At 40.1% G+C, this 22,436-nt stretch overlaps 1 protein-coding gene across 1 annotated transcript in view; it reads right to left on the bottom strand.

Annotated features, from left to right (window-relative positions):
- Positions 1–1,610: 1,610 nt before the first annotated feature.
- The window catches only part of LOC122808397 (gastrula zinc finger protein XlCGF26.1-like), a 259,922-nt gene continuing 239,096 nt past the window's right edge, over positions 1,611–22,436 (bottom strand). The window contains exon 4 of the mRNA XM_044079365.1: positions 1,611–5,052. Coding sequence (XP_043935300.1) covers positions 3,539–5,052 — 1,514 coding nt within the window. The 3' untranslated portion in view covers positions 1,611–3,538. The remainder of the gene's footprint in view (positions 5,053–22,436) is intronic.

Here is a 22,436-nt window from a genome sequence, read left to right as displayed (position 1 = left end):
TAAAATCCCAATTTACAACAGGGAGGGCAAGTTCATTTATAGTTTTGATGTATTTATAAATATCAAAACAATTTCCATTACTTGCTTCAGTTTTCTAAAATTCCTATTACTAAGTTTTTTCATCTGATTAAGTTGTACTGTTGACCTTTCATCTATTTTCAGTATTTATCGCCTTCCTCTTGTTTTACTTCTTTACATATCGTTCCTCGTACAAATGTTGCTTTCACACATTTGTCAAAGTTGGATGTAAAGGTTTGATTCACTTGTAGTTACACTTTCAGCTGTCAGATAAGCTGTGCAGTTTTAGACTGTCCACTAAAAGGAGGTGAGATGCCATTTCACAGGGTTGTTTTTGTTGGAAGATAAACTGCATTGTACTCACGTCTGTCAAGTAAACAGCTTACTTGATTAAGGACAAGGTAAAATAGCAGTGGGGACACAAAACCATCTTAGAACACATCTTACACCTGGTACAATATTCTAACCTTCTTCATGGATCAGCTTGTAATGTGACATGCCACCTTTTCTTAGAAACTGCAACATGCTTTATCTGTGTGTGGTGAATCTTATATATCCATAACCATTTCATAATCAAAAACTGTGGAATACTGTATTTATTTAACCTTTGACATACTATAAACTGTGGAATACTGTATTTATTTAACCAAACTGTGGAATACTGTATTTATTTAACCTTTGACATACTATAAACTGTGGAATACTGTATTTATTTAACCTTTGACATACTATAAACTGTGGAATACTGTATTTATTTAACCTTTGACATACTATTTAACCTTTGACATACTATAAACTGTGGAATACTGTATTTATTTAACCTTTGACATACTATTTAACCTTTGACATACTATAAACTGTGGAATACTGTATTTATTTAATCTTTGTCATACTAAGGTTCTTCATTAACAGCTCCTCTTGTACATGATTTATTTATTAACACTTGCTGACTGGGAAAGTCTGACTTGGACAGAGCTTATTTTCAGTGGAGGCCCAAGGAGAAATGCTCCAGATGCAGGCATTTGGAATGTGGGAGGAAACCGGAGAACCCGGAGGAAACCCACATGAAAGCATGGAGAACATGCAGACTCTGCACAGAAGGCACCCCAGCTGAGACTCAAACTGGAGAACCTCTTGCTATGAGGTGACAATGTTAACCGTTGCACCACTGCGCCACCCAATACCTGATACCTGGGTCTGTACGACTGAATTTCTATCTAAGCTACTGCAGAATTTAACAGTTCATCTATACAGCGAATAATAGAAGACACACCTGCTCTTTAACCTCCTTCTACTTATATGATAACTAAACGCCTACACTGTTTGCTACTGCTGACTGATGATATTTCTTCATTTATTTATTATCACTTGTCGACACTGGTACAATGATGCTGATTAATATGTATCTGTTTAAAACTTTCTGATTGAATTAACCTGGAAACCAACAAAATTCCTGCTTTTATGTATACATTCTGTATATATTACTGTAATCACTATGTAACATTGCATCTACTTTTGTACCAATTAAATGTTTAATGTTTTCTGTATCTATGTTTTTGTCAGAGCTTTTCTTCCCGGGCCTCCACTGGAAATGGCTCTTTTAGGCCCAGTGGACTTTCCTGGTAAACAAATGCAATAAATAGAAATAAAATAAAACAAGTTGGAAGAAAATTATTTGTTATTAGAGCTTAGGATGGGTTAAAGATTTGACTTTTAAGTAGAGGCGTGCCAGTATTAAAAAGTCTGCTGCCACGTCAGACTGCACAGTCCCTTTTTACTCCTGAATAAATATAATAGAAGAAAGTTGTTAGGTCTTTAGACATAATATGGGTATTGCATCCTTGTCACAAGTTCACTAGCAGTTATTTCATTTCTACTCCATACCCTCCGTTTTGTAACTTTTTACATGTTTTATCTATCTAGCATCATTACTGTGTTCCATGGCATCTTCACAGACATTTCTCCAGAATAACAGTTATATTTCCTATTTTATGTGTCTTCACAACAATTGCCGTTTTCTTTCTCAGCTCCTAAGAGAATTTCTTCAGGTCATCCCTAAACTACTTGTTTTACATTTTTTCTCTGTTTCTTTGTCCATCTTTTTGCATTTAGAGATGTTTTAACCTGTTATTAAATACAGTACAACATAAATATCCATCTGTTTTTGTGCCGCACTTTTCTTTCGGTACTCTAAACTACCTGACCCATTCCTTTTTTCAACCTTCTTCAAATGATACTTCACTTCTTAATTGTCTTATAGTTGGACCTAATCAGCAGTTCCATAGTAATTTTCTGTTTGTACATTTCTTTTCATTTACGACTCTGCATTTTCCCAGTCATAAATAGATCTTTTATTAGGCTGGATGCACAATAATACATTATGTTAATCTATACTATATCATATAGATCTCTCTCGATTATAATTCTGAAATTTATTTTACTAATTTTCTGAGAATCTGTGTCATTTTCACTTCCCATAGCCTGATTTTGTCACACATATCTATCCATTTCTATTAAGTCCATAAAGACTTCATTAGGGTATAGTTTTCTTGCCTAAGAATTCCTTTAATGCGTTGTGTTTGATGCTCTTTCTTTGTAGGCATAACAATATCTTGGTTTTCAAACAACTTTTCAAATGGAGTTTCTAAACTCGGGCCTTCCTTCATTGAAGGTTGTGCGTTAGGCCCGGCAAGCCAGCACGTAAAACTCTACTGCCAATCATTAGCGGACCGGAGTTCCGCTGTGGTGACCCCTAACTGGGAAAAGCCGAAAGACACAAACAAACAAAACAGTTTTACAGCCGACATGTTTTCTTATCACTTCTTGGACACAGGATTTGTTGGGGATCGGATTTCAGAGAGTTTAAATGTTCTGCAAGGCTACCACTCTCTCTCTCTCTGTGAAACTCTTACTGCAAGAGGTACATTTACAGAATTCATGCTTTTGTATATTTTAGTTTCTCAGAATGTTTAAGGCTTTTAATGACTTGGCAGACATAAACCCCATTCCTAAGTCAGAATATAGCTAATTTTGTTGAATAATTTTCCCCTCAGTGTTTGTTCTTTGCAAAAACTGCGTTTCACAGCATCTGCGGAGTATCTAAGACTGTCTCTTTCTGTACTTCAAATGGGATCACCTATACTGGTAGCATATTCAGATATGCCTGGAAACTCTCTCATCACCAGTGTTCCAGGTATCACAGTAACTGTCCGAGTACCTTTGATCCAAATTGATTTAGTTTATCTTTGGATTTTATAACTTTGTGTTTCAGTGCATAATATGTTACAGTCATTAGGTGTAGCTGTTTAATAATTAATGCTACCTTTGCATTGTTTTCTTGAAGTCCAATGTCTAGTATTCTTGCTTCTATTTTAAGAGTTGTTACTGACATCCACATTAGGGTTAGCCACCTAGAGTTGTAAAATTGGTTCTAGGTGACTGGGTCACACTGACACCCCAACCCCCATGTAAAAATGCACAAAAGGGGTACAACAACAATGACTGGATGATGCAGAGTTCATTACTTCACATGGCTTCTTTCATGCACAGCCAAATGGTCCTTTCTTACAAAACTCTTGCCACATAACGTACAAATGTAAGACTTACTGCCAGTGTGGATTTTCTCGTGGACTGTGAGGTGTCCTTTCTGTGTAAAGCTCTTGTTGCAAACTGCACATGTATAAGGCTTTTCCCCAGAATGGATTTTTTCATGCACTGCAAGGCCACCTCTCTCTATAAAACTCTTGCCACATGTGGTACATGCATAGGATTTAGTTCCAGTATGGATTTTCTCATGGACTGTCAAGTGGCCTTTGTGTGTAAAACTCTTGTCACAAGTTGTACATTTATAAGGCTTTTCCCCTGTGTGAATTCTCTCATGTACTGTAAGGTCACCTCTCTGTGTAAAACTCTTGCCACATGTGGTACATTTATAGGATTTATTTCCATTATGGATTTTCTCGTGGACTGTCAAGTGGCCTTTGTGTGCAAAACTTTTGCTACAAGTTGTACATTTATAAGGCTTTTCCCCTGTGTGAATTCTCTCGTGCACTGTTAGATCCCCTTTCTGTATAAAACTTTTGCCACATGTAGTACATGTATAGGATTTGTTTCCAGCATGCATTTTTTCATGGTATGAGAAGCTGCACTTTTTAGTAAATATCTTGCCACAAACTGTACATTCATATGGCTTCTCATCAATGTGGCTTCTTTCGTGGACTGGAAGTTTGGCCTTCACACGATAGCTCTTGCCACAAATGCTACATGTATAAGGCCTCTCCTTTCTGTGGATTCTTTCATGGTTTGTGAGGCTACTCTTTCTGTTGAAAGTCTTGCCACAAGTGACACATTGATATAGCTTTTCCCCTCTGGAGATTTTTTCATTGTATGTTAGGCTCTGCTTACAGCTTAAACTCTTTCCATCTGTGGCACACTGGTGTAGCTTTTCTCCTCTGCGGATACTCTCATGCAGTGCAAAATTACTCTTCCATGTAAAACTCTTGTGAAAGGCAGCACATTTGTGTGGCCTCTCCTTCATGTGAGCAGCTGTGTGTTGTCTACGCTTGTATTTATCTGTGAAGCTCCTGATATATGTGCCAAATTTATAGGGCTTCCCTCCAGTTAATAATTTTTGTGCTGTTGCTAGGCTGTTCTTATATTTCTTCCATTTTTTAATTCCTCTATACTTTCTGAAACTGTTAAGACTACGGTGGGAGCATAACTTGCTCCTAATTCCATTAGTGGTTATTGTATTACAATTCTTTTTCTCAGTAAATGCAAACATGAGACTACTTTTACAGTTATCATAGCTGTACATTTTGTTGGTTTTACAAATCTGCAGAAAACATTTTAACCCATTCTTCTGGTTTAAGTTTGTATTATACTCCAGACATTTTTGGAGCTCAACTCCTGCATGGTTGATCCCATATCTTGCAACAGTTCTATTATCTGCAAAGTTTCTGGTGTATTCAGAATTCATACAATCCTTCGGTGATGCTCTTGGACTCTGAATCTCACATTTCACCCACCTGCTGACTTAAAGAAATATTTAATTAATTGTACATACTAACTAAACAGTAATTTACTCACATTTTTTCATTTAATACAGAAGTTACAATAGCAACCCTATACACAGCAATATCACAATTCTAATTTCTCATAACTGGAACCAATGAAATGCATTTGTATAACATTTCCATATAAAGTATTTGTTTTGCAAAAATCATATGCACAGTAATCATCTTTATGAAGCAACATGAACTGTCTTGGGAGTAAAACACCTGCTGCCACACAGAAATGGTAATGTTGTGATTTTTGAGACTGTACCTAGCACTTCATTAAGTCTTTCTACTTCATTTTATGTCTTCATTTCTGATAACAACCAGTTTAATATGCTTTCTGAGAGTTTATTTCACATTCCTCAAACTTACATTATATGTGCCAAGATGGCACTGCGGGTTTTAAAGAAGCTCTATATACCAGCCTAAAAAACATATACACAGATATTGTTACCCTCTCTAAGTCTGTTCATTAGAAAACAGTTGAACAGGTATAATAAATAGGGTAGTAAGTTCAAAGTGTCTATCCACTGAGCCACCTCCAATACTCACTATCTAATTCAGATATATAGGCAACAGGATCCTATGTTTTACAGCAGTGGATGTAAGAAAGGAGCCAGTCCTAGATGGGATGTCTTTCTTTTGCAGGGCATATACACACACATGCATACACACATACACGCACGTACAAACACACACACACAAGCACGCAGGACACACACATGCACAAACGCATGTATATATATATATATATATATATATATATATATATACACACACACACACACCAAACATAAGCTTTCATTCAATACTATGTTACAACACCTTCCTCAAATGTTATTATTCTGTCTTCTATATTACTGTGTTGCTCAAATGTTATTATTCTGTTTTCTATATTAATGTGTTTTAGTAGTTTTTGAAAATTGTATTGTACTTGTTAACTTTGTTGATATTAGCTTTGTAATAATTGTATATGGAGCTTTTCTCCCCAGGCCTCCACTAAAAATGGGCTCATTCTGGCCGAATGGACTTTCCCGGTTAACAATCTTGAAATAAATAAATAAAACAAATGTGGCAACAAGAAACTCCTCTTTAAGCATATGTTTATTGAGACATTTACAGAAGTTTGAAAATATATACTTAATTACATAATTAACAAAAAACAACCAAGCTAGTGAGACTTATGGGGCGATAGTTTCCAGGATCCGTTGAGGCACCACCTTTGTGGAGAGGGACCACTGTTGCTGTATGCCACTCTTTGGGTACATATCCTGTAGTAAGGCTGAGATTGAACATTAGTTTTAAGTTTGGGTTTAGCTCTTCTTGGAGTTCATGTAGGACGCAGCCCGGGACACCGTCTGGTCCCACTGATGCTGTGTTTCTTGCTTTGGAGAGGGCAGCTCTTACCTGAGCATCTGAGGTGTCAGGGGGGCAGCACTCTGCTGGGATAGATATTAGCCCTTTTGGTGGGGGGGGGGAGAAGTTTGCGCTAAACCTGTCATAAATAAAGATATTGGGGATATTTACCTTGCTAAATGTGAGTTATGCACAGCGTTTTATATTGGAAAAACCAAAAGGCAATTTAGGAAACGGATTTATGAACATCTGTATAAGTTCAAAATTCATGACACCAAGAATGCCTTATTTAGACATATAATACAGTATGGTGTTGGACATACTTTTATATTTGCCATAATCGATCATGTTCAAAAATTACCTCGGGGGGGGTAATCTTAAAGCTTTTCTAGGAAAAAAGGAAAGTATGTGGCAGATGATGACTAACGCCACCAAGGCTCCTGGTATAAATGATTTTATATCTATTAAACCCTTATTACAATTATTATAAATGGACACATTTATTGATGTACACATTTTATATGTTTCCGTTTTAAATTTGTTTATTTGGTTCAGACTTTTGCAGCACCAAGTTTGTGTGGCTGTTTCTGGACACCTGTTAGTCATATGTAGTAATATACACATACACAGTTTATTTTAGTTCACGTTATGAATTCAACAGATTAGTGTTCTTTTGATATTCATTCAGTGTCTTATGCATCTATATATTTATATGTTCACGTTTATTATATATACATACTTTTCATACATTTATATATTTTTTATATGTACATATTTATATTTTTAATTTTTTACAGTAGTGGGAATTATGATCACAAGGACCTGTTGATAAGTTAAAATATTAGTATTTTTTAGCAATGCACATGTTTTTAAAAGGTTATATTGAACGTCTGTATATAAGATTTTAAGTTTCATTCGTTGTTTGTAAGCATTGGCACTTTAAATAAGCTGACGTCAACTATTTAGAAATGGTTTTATGTTGGCGCCTAAAAGTTTTTAAATATGATGTTAATTAAGATGTAATTTGTCTGATGAAGTCTGCATTGCAGATGAAAGCGCTTACATTTGTTCTGTGTGCTGTTTGAGTGTTATTAAACGTGCTGCCTTATCCTTGTTCGAGTCCTGTTTCACTGATTGAACTGATCAACCTAGAGGAGACTGAGTGTGGTCTCATATTTTGATTCACATTTATAGTTTTGACAAGAACACTTAGAAAGTCCAACGCACTTTGCTCATAATGTAAATAGTTATTTCTCTTAGATTGTTTGTGAGTTTTGTTTTGGAAAAGAAAATATATGAGAGAAATTTTAATTGATTGAAATACTGAAATCGTAAATTTTAGTGTATATTGATTATTTGTACAACAATCATAATGTTCTACATTTATATTCTATTTTGTTATTGTTCTAGTCATATACTAAATAAAATATTTTTTCTGAAAAAAAATATGGTAAATCAACTAGAATCTGGCATTTATTCAAAAGCTTGTTTTCTGAGAAGGGGAGATAAATGAGATTTTGATCTCCAGCTTTGAATTCCCTGCTACTTACATTTCAGTAATGCACCCCTTCTTTGCGTATTCTGGGTCGTTTCCATTTACAATGGACATTACCACATTCATCCTACTTTGAAAGCTGGCCCAGTATTCTACAATGCTTTTAAGTTATATGACAGGGCATCTTATGGCCCCCATAATCATTTTCTTAGTATAATTCCTATGTTTAAACAGGTTTTTCTGGTAATATTTAATTGTCCATGAAGGCGCAGGCCACACAATAACCCAAAAGGACTGAGCCCTGTCAAGACCGATGGTACTTTCTAAAGGTGAAGAGGAGGTACGGTGTTAACCAATCCCAAATTTTACATTCTTTTTCAATAACTTTTCTCCACACTGATTTTAATTTCAGTTAAGACATTCAGTTGAGACTGTCACAAAATCACATACAAGAGTGTCCTACATGCAATTCAGGTAGACTTCCTCCTAGTAAGGAAGGGAAACTGGGATAGAATCAGGGATTGCACAGTCATTCCCAGTGAAACAGTCAGGTCGCAGTATAAACCACCATAACCAACTACAAGTAGTGGTCAGAGAATACTCTAAAGTCAACAAACAGCAGGCTGAAGACATTGAAGCTGACTGCAGAAAAAGCCCACTAGTTCAAGGAATTACTCAGGGTTGTAGCACATGAAGAAGACGAGAAAGTATGTGAAGTTGGAGAAGTAAAATGCAGGGCCTCGAAACAGCATGTGTGAGGACAACAGAACAGATATGCTGCCAAGCCAAGGATGGAAATAACGCAAATAAGGAAAGCTGGTGGTAGGATGCAGACATCCAGAAAGTCATCAATAGAAAGAAGGAATAAAGGAAAAAGTGGGAGACAGAAAAGACAGACCATGCTAGGAAGGAATACTGGTTGGCTAACACTGGAGATGCAAAAGCAAAGAAGCTGCATCAGAGGTACTTACCAGCTTCTGAAAAGTGACACAGTAGGTGGCACAAAGAAAGTATATCAAGTCACAAGGCAAATACATAAAGATAAAAAAGATAGTCAGCGACCTTTCATAAGGGATGCCAGCAACAACTTGCTTACCAATCCAGAGGACATCAAAGGCAGATGGAAGGAATACTTCCAGAAGCTTCTGAATGAAGAAAACCCCACAGAAGTAGTACTGGTGTGTGTGCTGTCCTCACAAACCAGTACTACTGTATGGTACAGAAATCTGGGCAGTAAAGGCAGAGCAGTTTAGAAAGCTAGTGGTCATGCAGATGGCGTTCCTGAGATGGGTGGATAACTATGATGAAAGAAGAGGAAGAATCCACCACAGAAGCTAAAGTAGCACCAAGGAAAATGAAGTCTTGGAAAGCAGCAGGCTCAGATGAGGTCACAGCAGATATGATAAGAATGTTGGGCAAGACAGGGAAAAAAATGTCTCCTGAGAGTACTCACAGCAGTATCGAAAGAAATGCTCATCCCAGATGGCTGGAAAATAAGCATATTAGTGCCAGTGTTTAAGAACTAAGGGGAGATTCACAACTGTGGGCAGTATAAGTTATCAAACTCCTCTCACACTACAGGCAATTTCTTGACAGAATGACTGATAAAAGACTATGCAGAGTAGTAGAAAGTAAGCTGGGAGATGAACAATTCAGATTCAGATAAGGATGCAGCACAACTGACTCAATGTTTGCAATGAAACAGATGGCTGTGAAGAAGCTAGACATTAAAAATGCCCAGTTAGACACTTTTCTCATCTTGGAGAAAGCATATGGCAAGGTCCCAAGAAAACTGATCTGGGAAGTACTGCTGTGGTTCAAAGTCCCAGAAACATTGGAAGAATTATGGCAGGCTATGTACAAGGACCCAATGACTCAAGTGTGAACAATGTTCGGTCTCACAGAAGGGTTCCCAGTGGGAGTGGGTGTTGCTGTTCATACTGATGATGGACTACATCAGCATACAGGTCAGAGGGGAGAGATCAACATAGCTGCTGTATGCAGACTGTGGCATTTCAGGCAGGCTCGGAACAAAATCTTCAGCAAAGGACAGGGGAATGGAATGCAAATCTGAAGGCACATGGTATGAAACTTAGTACAGATAAGACAGTTGTAATGTCAGCAAATGGGAAAACAGAAGTAGCCAAGAACTGAAATAGAAGGTAAATGGTGGAACAGCTTAACGTTTTCAAGTATCTGGGAAGGGTAGATGAAGAGAAAGGAAGTCTGAATGAGGAGGTCAAAGCTAGAATCAGAGGGGTTGCATCCAACTGGGGTAGTTTATGGCAGAAGAATTCCAAAGAAGATGAAAATTAAGGTGCACAAAACAGTGGTATGACCAGTCCTATTGTATGGTCCACAAATCTGGGCAGTAAAGGCAGAGCAGTTCAGAAAGTAAGAGGTGATGGAGATAAGGTGCCTGCGACAGGTGGTAGGATGCACACTGTGGGAGGGATGAAGAAATGAGGGCATGACAGCAGATGTCCAAGTAGCTCCAGCTGCAGAAAGTACAGTTTTGTACCTACCATAAATGTAGATGTTCGAGTGTTCACCCTGCTGCAGTCATCACACTTGGGTTATCCTGCCATCAGGCGGTCCCGCAGTCGGCCTGAATTCCAAAGTCTTGGTCCGGCGTCGGTTGCTGTCGCTTCTTCCCTGATGTCAGTGCGCCAGGGGTATACAAGAGGCGTCTGACGCCATTTTCTTCAGTTTTTCTTGCCCCAGATGTCAGGTGCCCCCAACAGGTAGGCAAAATATATATATATAGCTAGATAAAAATAAAACAATACCTTTAGGCACAAGCAAATACACCACACAGGTTGTATAAGATAGAGTGGTATTGATAAGTTCAGCTAGTTTAGAGGGGATGGAGGGAGGGTAACCTGGACTGCAGCAGGGTGAACACTCGAACATCTACATTTATGGTAGGTACAAAACTGTACTATGTTCATCGTGTTACCCTGCTGCACTCATCACACTTGGGTTGAAACCCAAAGCTAAGGATGGGTGGTGGAGTTAAACAGGGTTAGAAGAAACTAGTAGGCCCTGTAAAACTGCAGTGGCAAAACCAGCTCTAGTCTTAGAATATAGAGGTAAGTGATAGTGTTTGGTGAAGGTGTGCACTGAACTCCAAGTTGCAGCTTCCAGAATATCCTTGGTTGGCACTCCCCTGAGAAAGGCTGCTGATGTAGCTGTAGCCCTGGTGGAGTGGGGCCTAATGTTAGCAGGTACCGGTTTCCCATGATGTGTGTAGCAGAAACGTATGCAATGCCCTATCCATTTAGAAATGGTCTGTTTTGAGATGGCTTTTCCTTGTGATCCTGTAGCATAGGCTACAAAGAGCTGGTCAGTTTTTCTGAAAGCCTTAGTTTTATCCAAGTAGTAACATAATTGCCTGTGAATGTCCAAAGAGTGCAGGAGTCTTTCTCCTTTGTTCTGGGGATTTGGGAAAAAGGTGGGCAAATGAATGGTTTGGTTTAGGGCCACACTGGATACCACCTTTGGCATAAAGCAAGGGTTAGTTCGTAGAGAGACTCTGTCTTGATGAAAAATTAGGAAAGGCTCCACTGCCATTAGTGCCTGTAGCTCTGAGACTCTTCTAGCTGAGGTTATTGTTAGTAGCACGGCAGTTTTCCATGAAAGAAATTTTAAATCATCTGAAAAAGCTGGTTCAAGGGGCGGCAGTGTAAGCCTTTCCGGAACAAAGTTGAGATCCCAAGTAGGTGTTGGTGCTCTCCTTGGCGGTCTTATGTTCTTAGCCCCTCTGAGGTACTGTCTTAGGAGTGGATGTGAGAATAAAGGAGAATCCGTGTTGTAATGAGCTGAAATTGCTGAGGCATGGATCTTAATAGATGAAAAGGAAAGTCCTTTGTGCAACATCTCAGTTAAATATTGTAGAATCTGAGGAATGTTTGGATCAAGGGGATTTTGGCCTTTAACCTGGTTCCAGGCGCAAAATCTTTTCCATTTGTCTGAATAGGTTTTCCTGGTGCTGGGCCTCCTGGCCTCCAGAATGACATCCATAACAGCTTTAATAGAGGTGTTGGCTGGTTGCTTAGGTAATTTGCCATGCATCCAGGTTTAAAGTCTTGAGCTGGCTGTGTAGAATCTGATTGTCTCGCTGGGTGAGCAGGTGAGAAATTTGTGGTAAAATCCATGGTGGGCCGTGGGCCATGTTCCTTAGAATTGGATACCAATGCTGGCGTGGCCAGTCTGGTGCAAAGAGTATCATTTGTGGCCTCTCTAATCTGACTTTCAGCAGTACCTTTGCTAGAAGAGGCAGTGGAGGAAAGGCATACACTGTTAATGTTTTCCAATTGAATGAGAGGGCATCCACTTTCCAAGCTTGTGGATGGAATGTCCTTGTGCAAAATTGTTGAAGTTGGTAGTTTTGGGGGCTTGCAAACAGATCTATGTCTGGGCGTCCCCATTTTTGAGCTATCATTGCGAATACTTGTGGATCTAGTTTCCACTCATGTGGATCTATGATGTTTCTGCTTAGGTCGTCTGCCAATGTGTTTTTCTTTCCTGGCAGAAATTGTGCTTGTAATTGAACCTGGTAAGACAGTGCAGTGTTCCACAAGGTCATTGCTTGCCTGCATAGAGGGTAGGAATGTGTGCCCCCTTGCTTGTTTATGTACTACATTACTGTGGTATTGTCCGTCTTTATTATTAGTTGTCCTGGGTGTAAGAGGTCCTTGAAAGCTGTTAGGGCATTCTGTACTGCTAGCATTTCTTTTTGACTGATATGCAGATGCCTCTGATCTGTAGTCCATTTGCCCTGAATGCACTGTCCTGCCATGTGTGCTCCCCAGGCATAGTCCGATGCATCTGTTGTCATAGTTTGCCTGGCTGTGGGTAAGGTGAAAGGCTGACCCTTGTTGAGGTGACATGCCTGTGCCCACCATAGAAACTCCTGTTGAAGGCAGGGAATGAGTGATATCATTGTTTCCAAGCTGTGGCTGTGCTGAGTCCATATGCTTTTCAGGTACCATTGTAATTTCCTCATATGCAGTTTTGCAAATGGTATTAGTAGTATGCAAGATGCCATGAATCCCAAAGCCTGCAGAATTTTTCTTGCAGGGAGTTGGGTCTTTATTGTCATTATTTTGAAATATTGAGTCAGCTGTTGTTGCTTGTCTGGCGTGAGATAAGCCATCTGGGTCATTGTATTCAAGCTGGCACCCAAGAATATTATGTTTGTGAGGGCACTAGTTTTGATTTCTTTTCGTTTACTGTGTACCCTAGGCAACTTAGAATGTGTTTGACAAATGCCTGATGCTTTAAAAGAATGTCCTTGCTTTCTGCTTGAATAAGGCAGTCGTCCAGGTATGGGTATATTTGAATTCCTCTTTGTCTGCAGTATGCAATTACTGGTGCCAGGCATTTTGTAAAGACCCTGGGCGCAGTAGATAAGCCAAAGAGCAGTGCAGAGAATTGATAATGTGTTGAACCTGCAATGAAGCGGAGGTATCTTCTGCAATTTTGTCTGATAGGGACATGCAGGTATGCCTCCTTGAGGTCCAGCGTTACTAGTCAAGCATTCTTGCCCAGCATGGGAAGAAGCTGCTGTAGTGTTAGCATCTTGAATTTTGGTACTTGCAGATAGGTGTTTAGAATTGAAAGATCCAGAATGGGTCTCCATGCTTTGTCCTTTCTTGGGACTAGAAAGAGTCTTGAGTAAAATCCTTGTCCTTGCTCCTGTGTAGGTACCTGTTGAATGGCTCTCATGTCCATGAGAGCTGTAATTTGCTTTTGTGTCTCTGCCCATTGATTCGGTGGCAGGTTTGGCATCCCTTTTATCCTTGGTAAGGTATGAAAGTGGAATCTGTATCCTTGAGGGACAATGTTTAGGACCCATTTGTCTTTTGTGATGATGTGCCAGTTGTCTGCAAAAAATGCTAATTTTCCTCCCTAGGGAGCTGCCAGGAGAGATTTGCTTGGTAGTGTGAGGATTGAGTCATTGTGTTTGTCTTCTGCTAGCTTGGGGCCTGTCTTCTCCTCCTTTCTGGGTAGCAGTACCCCATTGGCAAGGTTTGTAAGGGCCTTGTGACTGACCTCTGCCCCTTGGGTGTCTGTATTTGCCCCTCTGTGATCTGCCAGAAGCTGGAAAGGACCAGTTTTTTGTTGGCCAATTTCTGCTGAAACAAGGGGGTTGTTCCTGCAAAAAATCCTTGACCGTCTGCATAGACTTTGCCTTATCCTCCATTTTCTTTAAAACCAAATAATACATCCTGCTGTAAAGGTGCATCCAATAATTTTGCTTTAACATGATCAGGAAGGGTTTGTTCTTTTAACCAAGCATGTCTACGTATGACAGAGCCAGTAACAGCTGCTCTACAGGAAGCTTCCAACGAATCAAATCCGCATTGTTAAGTATGTTTGCCCACCTGTTCAGCTGCATGCAACAGATCCTGCATTTCCTTGAATTCAGACTGTTCAGTATGTGTGCTCATTTTTTGTTTTAATTGAGACATTAGGAATTGCTGATATTTCAGCATGTGAAATTGACAATTTAATGCTCTCACAGCCAAAGTTGCTGAGGTGTATATTTTCTTTCCCCATCTATCTAGGGCTCTGGAATCCCTTTCAGAGGGCACAGGATGTTTAGCCATAGAAGCTTTAGCTCCCTTAGGACCCTGGGAAATTGTTTCTGGGTCAGCCACAGTGCTTTTATAAAGGAATTTGTGTGAGTCAGGTACTCTGTAGTATCTGTCTGGTTTGGCTGGAGCAGGAGGTAGAGAGTCTGGGTTTAAACTAGACTCCAAGTAAACATCATCCACAATATCTAAAACTGGAGGGATAGCAAGAAGTCTGTGCTGGGGTAGTAAAAGGAACTCTCGGAGCCTTTTCTTAGAATCAGAGTAGTCCTAGCCTTCCCAGTGGAAATGTTTCCTCATGGCATGTAAAGTTTCCCCAAAGGAGTAGTCTTCAGGGGGAGATGCTGAGGGAATAGAGTCTTCAGCGTCAGAGTCTTCGTAAGGTGGAAAAGTGTAATCCTGTTCCTCAGAAGAATCTGAGGAAATTGAAACCTGGTCAGAGGAAGCATAATCCTCCTCTTGTCTTGGTCTTTTAATCAGGAGGGGGATGGGAGCCCCTGATTAGGGTAATCAAATCTTCAGCCATCTTAAGCATCTGTTTCTTAGGCATCGGGCCTTGACTGATGCACAGTCTTCTTAGGTTTTAAAAGAGTTTTAAGCTTAGCATAAGATTTAATGGTGAGTGTAGTCGGTCTGAAGACACCTTCTGCAACCGAAGGTGTTTCCACTGCACCGGGGTCTACTTCTGCTCTGGTGTCGGAAGATGGCTGTGTCGGCTAGTAGACTCCGCTTGAGAATCCGCAGCTGTCTGGGGTTCCAGTTCTGCGGTCGTCAGGGGCTGCGTAGGCACCTCACTGAAAACTGGAGAACCGGCGACAGGCCCTGCAGAGGCCTCGGAGTCTGGCTTGTTCCTAGGCTGCCTGTCATTATCCTTGCGATTTTTATGTATGCCGGTCGTCGGCTGCTCCGACAGCATGATATAATTAAATTTCCTACCAAAGTAATGTCGTGTGAAGTCAAAACGGCGCTTGATAGTTCGTTTATTAAACCTAGCACAAAACCGACAACCTGTGACGTCGTGGTCTGGGCCTAGGCAAGAAATACAATAGGAATGGAAGTCCTTATGAGGTATTTGCTTCCCACAAGAAATGCAATTGTTAACTTTTTCTGACATCGGACTGAGGCAAGAAAAGGTTCCCCAATGGGGTACCTAGCTTTATTGAAGACTTCGGACTGAAATTCGAATCGAAAATCTCAGGTGCCGGCTGACCAGCACTTGCAAACTGCTTCTGCTTCGGACACCGCGCGGCAAGAAAGACTGAAGAAAATGGTGTCGGATGCTTCTTATATACCCCTGGTGCACGGACATCAGGGAAGAAGCGACAGCAACCGACGCCGGACCAAGAATTCAGGCTGACTGCGGGACTGCCTGACGGCAGGATAACCCAAGTGTGATGACTGCAGCAGGATAACCCAAGTGTGATGACTGCAGCAGAGTAACACAATGAACATCAGAAAAGATCAAAGTAAACAGATTATTGTGGTTCAGGCACATGTACAGAAAAGCAGAAGACAATCTGGTGACGGTGATGTGGGACAGATGGGAAGAAAGCAAGAGGGAATGAGGATGTCCAGCAAAACAATGGCATGAGTGTAAGAAGTTAGGAGACTGGCATTGAATAGAGCGATATAATGACAGTTAAGACAACGCCCTGACCCCATGTATAAAAACTGGAAAAAGGGGGTTGATGATGATAATAATAACTTTCACTGGCTTGTCTGGGGGTGGTACATGGAGGTTTTTGTTGTTTTAACTTAAGGCATTTGTCCAGACGGTGCATTAACCAAAGCATAAACTGAATTACTCTGTCGTGAATATACTTCCTTAGACATTGCTACTCTGAAAAATTATTGGACTAACTTCCTAACTATAGATTTAGTGCTAGCCTTATTTAGGGAGATAGTCTCAGGATACTTAGTTGTACTGTCCAAATAACCAAGATGAACTGAAACTCATTGCTAGAATTTACCAATGGCCCAACTATGTCCTTAGCAACATATTTATTTATTTATTTATTTATTTGCAGTTTGTTTGCCAGGATAGTCCATTGGGCCACAAGGAGCCCATTTTCGATGGAGCCCTGGGGAGAAAAACTCCAGAAAAATACAAATACATAGAACACATTGCACATTTATATTACAGATTATCTCACAGGAATACAAAGCAAATATGATAAGAAAACATTAACAATGATAGAATACATCAGTATAGTTTGTAAAATAGAAATAAAAAAAACTTTTTTTTTTTTTTTTGTTACACAAAAGTAGCAGCATAGGTAGTTGGTCAAATAGTTGAATACAGCTATGGAGCTATAGGAGGCAGTGATGGCGTATTTACTTCTAGGAGAGTAGGAAGTGGTATTAGAAGGATTAGGTAGGATGGGAACAGGAGCACTTCCATTGTGACATTAGGTGTGAGTGCAGCAAGGTTTTAAATGCGGAGAGACTGATGGTGATGTGGATAGGAGATGGTAGAGAATTCCAGAGGCGTGCAAGAGAGAAGGACATTAGGTTATTCCCAAATGGATGTGTAGGTTTGTGCAATTTAATTAGTTTTTGGGGATTAGATCTTAGAAATCATTCTGGTTCATACATTTCAAAGGTAGTGGCTAGGGAGGGACAAAGAGGGGTTGTAAATGAGTTTGTGTGCTTGGACGATTTGGGTATAAGTGAGGAGGTTAGGTAGCTCAAGCCAGTTTAGTTGGTGAAGAGAATTACAATGGTGAGAAATGGCTCTGTGACTTGCTGCAAATTTTGTTATCTTGTTGTAGCAAGAGGAGAGTTTTGTTTTGAGGAAGGATTGCAGGTTGGTGAGGATAGATGCACCCGAGGGCTGGGAGGATGGCTTAATGGTTAAGGTGTTTGCCTTACAAAACACAAGGGTTTGGTTTGAGTCTTCAAGGGAGACATGGCTTGGCTTTAAGAATGGCGCAAGGGGTAGAGTACCAACAACTATGAACTATGAACTATACAGGAGGGATGGGATGAGATAAGTATTGGCTAATACGAGCCTGGTGGAAGGAGAGCTATAATGATTATGGCGGTATAGCATACCAAGTTCTTTGTGGGTTTTTTGATATTTACTTGTAAATGTTTGCCGAATTTTAGTTGATCATCTATAAGTACTCCTAGTAGTTTAGTGTCAGAGACTATTTCTAGGGTAGCCTTACTTTTGCTGGTGATTATGAATGAGCGTTTATCTAGGGAGGAGGTTTTGGAGACGGTGAATAACATAAGTTTAGTTTAGGTCACATTAAGAGCCAGACGGTTATCTAGCATTCACTGCGGAGAAGGCACTTTGGGTAAGCTTATTTGGGATAGGAGGGGAGGAGCAGATAATGGTAGAATCGCTGGCATATTGGATGAGTTTGGAATGGCTTGGTAGAAGTCATTAATGAATATGTTGAATAGTAGTGAGCCTAAAATGGAACCTTAGGGGACACCTGTGGGAGTATTAAGGAAGGGTGAAGTGGTTTTATTCCATTTGACTGCTTGTTGTCTGGTTGTGAGGTAGCTGGAGAACCACTTGGTACAGGAAGAGGATAGGTTTAGTTTGGAGAGTTTATTAAGAAGCAGGTTGTGGGGAATAGTGTCAAATGCCTTGGAGAGGTCAAGGAGAAGGGTGGACATGAAATGTCCAGAATCACAGGCTTTGTTAATTGTTTCAAGGAAGGAGTGGAGGTGCTATGACCGGGTCTGAATCTATGCTGTGTGGGGGTAAGAAGCTGGTTGTTGATGAGAGAGGGAGTTGTTGGTGGATAGATTTTTCAAGAAGCTTAGAAATAGGGGATAAGATAGCAATAGGGCAGAAGTTTGAAATGTCATTATTATTGCCTCCTTTATGTGGATGAATAATAAAGGCTTTTTTTCCAGAGCTGGGGGACCTGGCTTTCTGAGATAGACTGATTAATTAGTATGCTGATAGGGAGAGCAATGGCCTCTGCAGCTATTTTTAGGAAGTAGGGGGAATTTCATCAGGGGCATTGGAACCAGGTTTCAATTTTAGAAGTTTTTTATGGAGGATATAGGGATAGGATTGATAGAGAAGGGTGGAGGTTGGCAGCAAGGGATGCTAGGGGAGGAAGGGATGGGTGCAGGCTGAGGAGGGGTCATAGAAGTGTTGGTGAAGGACAATGTTAACTTGCTTATGGACTCTATGAAGAAAGAGTAAAATTGGGTGGCTAAGTCCATGTCAGAGGCATTTGGGCTAGGGCACGGGTTTTCTTTTCTTCCTGGGTTGAGAAGAGATGAGATTCCTTTCCAAAATAGTTTAGGATTTGTGTTGTAGTTGGTTTGGACAGTGGAGAAATAGGCTTTACGGTCAGAGGTAATACATTTTTTTACTTTATTTCATAGTGTTTTATAATTGTTATGGGTGATCGTGGTTTTATTTTTATGGTAACGTCTCCAGGCTTTGTCACGGAGTCGCATAGTAGCTAAGGTGTTTTTGGTTAACAAGGGTACAGGGTTACTTTTTGTACGTTTTGTTTTTAGAGGGGCAAAGAAGTTGAACAGGTTTGGGAAAGTAGAGTTAAAGTAGGAGAGAGCATTATATCTAGGAGAAGAGTCCTTAATTGGTTCGTATGTGCTTTTTAGTGCATTTGAGAAGGTTTTAGAATTGACGTTCTTTAGGCAGCGAGTCGAAATATAGGTGTGAGTTAGTTGTATGGAAGAGGGGAGATGGTGGGTAAAAGTGGGGAAGTGGTCAGCTAATTAATCTGGGAGAATACCAATATCAGAGATCTAGTGAGGATGGGATACTAGAATACAGTCTATTGTATTTCCAGTAATGGAGTTCTTGGAAGGCCTGGTAGTGGAATTGATTAGTTGTGCAAAGTTCTACATGTTAATATTGAGTGAGTTAGTGGGAGATTGGATTGTGGCCCAGTTTATGTTCACGTCCCCTAGGATTATGGTTTCATGAGTAATGTTGGTGAAGACCCAGGAGAGAATATCTTCAAGGGATGAGATGCTGTCTCCAGGGGAAATATAGAGGAAGAACAAATATGAGTTTATGCTCGTTTAGGTGGAGTAGGGCTGGTATTATTTCTGCCTTTCCAAATTTGGGAAAGGGTTTGGTATAGGGGTGACTAAGAGGGATGCCGAGTAAAGGAGTGCTACGCCATCCCTCTTTTTTTGTGTTCTGTCATTCCTTAACACGCAGTAGTTGGGAGGAGTTATTTCAGAATCTTGTATGTGGAGCTTAAGCCAGGTTTCTGAGATGGAGAGAATATCAGGCTAGTTATGTAGAAGCCAGGCATGAATGTTTGGAATTTCGTTACATAGGTTCTGAGCATTTAGAGCTGAGAAGTGGAGTGGTTGCCTGCTGCCGGGGGGGGGGGGGGGTTGGGGGCTGGATTCAATGTGGTAAAGGGGCCTGGGTTTGGGTGGATGTCCCCGGAGAGAAGGATAGAGATAAGATGATGGATGAGGTATTTGGTTTGTTTCGGGTGTAGTATACAGGTAGAGAGCTTTGTGGACATTAGACTAGTGTAGTTGGGGACAGTGTTTTTAGAGTTAGGTAGGAGTCTATAGGGGAACAGTATGCTAGTGTTGAGGGGGTAGAGACTGGGAAATATAATGGTGACAATAAATGTGTACTTTGTAGTGGATGTTTAACATATGTTTAAATGGCACCTCAATGACAGGCATTGGAATCAATGAATTTTTAAAGACTGGGTAAAAAGACCGTCTTTCAACATTCAGGGCATCCAGCACATAAGTGCAACATCAGTCACTGACCCTGGACCACCAACAAAATGCCAGTATCTATTTATAGTCTTGTCACCTCATCACTAGACTTCTGAAAGGTTTGAGCACTAGTAGTTGATTTACTGCTTCCTTTGTGTACAAATACTTCACTATGTACAATAAATAATTTTGTATAATATGTATTGGTAAGAAATTGGAACATTTTGTTCTGCTTCTTCTCTGCAGCCTTAGGTATAAGTGCTCTGCTGAAAGTGTCATCCTCCCACCATGCCATTTTAAAGTTTATTGGGCTTACCTGGAGGTCAGTTCTGGTATGTCCTCTGAGTTAGTCTGTCAAGAAGAAGATGGCTCTGTCTCCTGTTCTATTTGCACTGGGCACTTGATGTCTACCTCTTCCCTAAAAAAGACAACTCCTGCCAATGTTTGTGTGTCAGTTTCTACTTCTAGTTCGACCTTATTCCTTTTATCTATAGCTCCTTTCCCTGTCCGAACCTGATGCTCAGAGCTCTCCTCGTCCTGTTTAGTATTCTTGTATGTTGGCTTGACAGGAACATCACTGGGTCTCTGTTCAAGGTTATCTCGTCTTTCAGTATACATCACCTTTCGTTCTTCTTTCTGTTCTATGTCAGTGTGACTGAACGCCATGCTCTCAGTTTCTTTTCCTTCTCTTGGTTGTTTTCCCTCTGCAAGGGATTTGTCTTCAGTTTTACTTTTTTCCATATGCTTTCAGAAACCTATTACCCCACAGCATTCCAATTACCTGAGTGTCGTGTTTTAAAGCGAGAGAAATGGGCTTAGAAATCTGGCCAGAATCTTTTTCTTCCTTTTAGTTATACCAATGAAGTTTTTCTTACGAAGAAGTTTCTCTTCCTCAGCAATCACATGCTGCTTAGAATTCTTCTTTTCTGGCACTTTCTTCAGCTTGACAAAGTTTAGAATTCTGCTTAGGCTGTGCATTTCTGTACATACTAAATTCAGTCCCTTGGAACAACCCTTTCAGTGAAGGATTCCTTCTCTACAAGTCTGCTAGCTATTTCTACTCTCAGCACTGCAGCAAATTGTAACTGCAATGAGACAACTTCTACCTGTTTTGTAACACTTCAGACTGCATTATTTTTATGTTAAACTCCATTGTTTCTACTGGCTGTGCTCTTTCAGTCTACTCTGCCATACGTGTATGCTGTCACATCTTTTGAGATGGTATAGGGTCTTCCTCTGTCTGTATCCTTAGTCATATGTTTGCAGACTTTGGCACTTCTAACACAATGTTTTCACCTTTTTTTGAATTCATGCTCTCTTACAAATGGATCTGGTGGTTTCTCCCCCCTTTTCTGGCTTACGCAGAGGTGCATCTGCAGGCTTACTCATCACCTGGTTACTCTCCTCAGACTGATATGTTGGTCTGTCAAAGGGACCACCTTCTTCCCATTACCAATGGCAAAGTCTTTCCCCACCATTATGCAATGTTAATGGAGCTTATCTCCCCGCCGGGCCTCTACTGAAAATGGACATGTATCCAGTTGGACTAGCCCGGTCAACAAATGTAAAATAAAAAATAAAATAATTCAGGAATTACAGTAAAAGGATGAACAGCCTTCTGTGCAAACCCACTTCTACTCCAGTAACAGGATGTTGTCTCCTAGCTCCATGAATAACGAGTAATCTCCGTGGTATCCCCGAAGTCTCAAAACAACCCACTAAAGTGTAGTGGGTCTAAAAACAAAACAGTGTAAGAAACTTCTCTGTGTGGATGATTTTCAGTCCATATATCTCTAGTTAATCACTGTATATTAATCAGATCAGACAATAGTAGTAGAATTAGTGAACATAAACTCATCTTAAAAATAATAAAAAATACATAATTTGAAATATTGTACAGAATTACTAAGTATTCAAAAGTAATCCAAGCAAGGCAGGCAGTCTGTTTCCAGTCGAAAATCCTTTATTAAGTACACAGACAAGCGATCCAAGTAAAACAAAAACAGAGTAATAGTTTCCTCACAAGCTTTCTAAATATATATATACTTTTTATCAGGCATGGGAGTTGTTTATTGTGCTGTAAAACAAAGTGTTATTGGTACACATGTTAAATTCACATCCCTTCCCCCATCAATGTGACATTCGAGCTGGTCCTGCCCTACCTAGTAGCTGTCATAATAATATATAGCCCTAATGTACTTTAATGGTACATCATATTTA

The sequence above is a fragment of the Protopterus annectens genome, chromosome 1.part1, assembly GCF_019279795.1.
Source record: "Protopterus annectens isolate FY-2018-M chromosome 1.part1, PAN1.0, whole genome shotgun sequence".
NCBI lineage: Eukaryota > Metazoa > Chordata > Ceratodontiformes > Protopteridae > Protopterus > Protopterus annectens.
The sequence above is the reverse complement of the archived record's forward strand: the minus strand, read 5'-3'. Positions and strand labels throughout refer to the sequence as shown.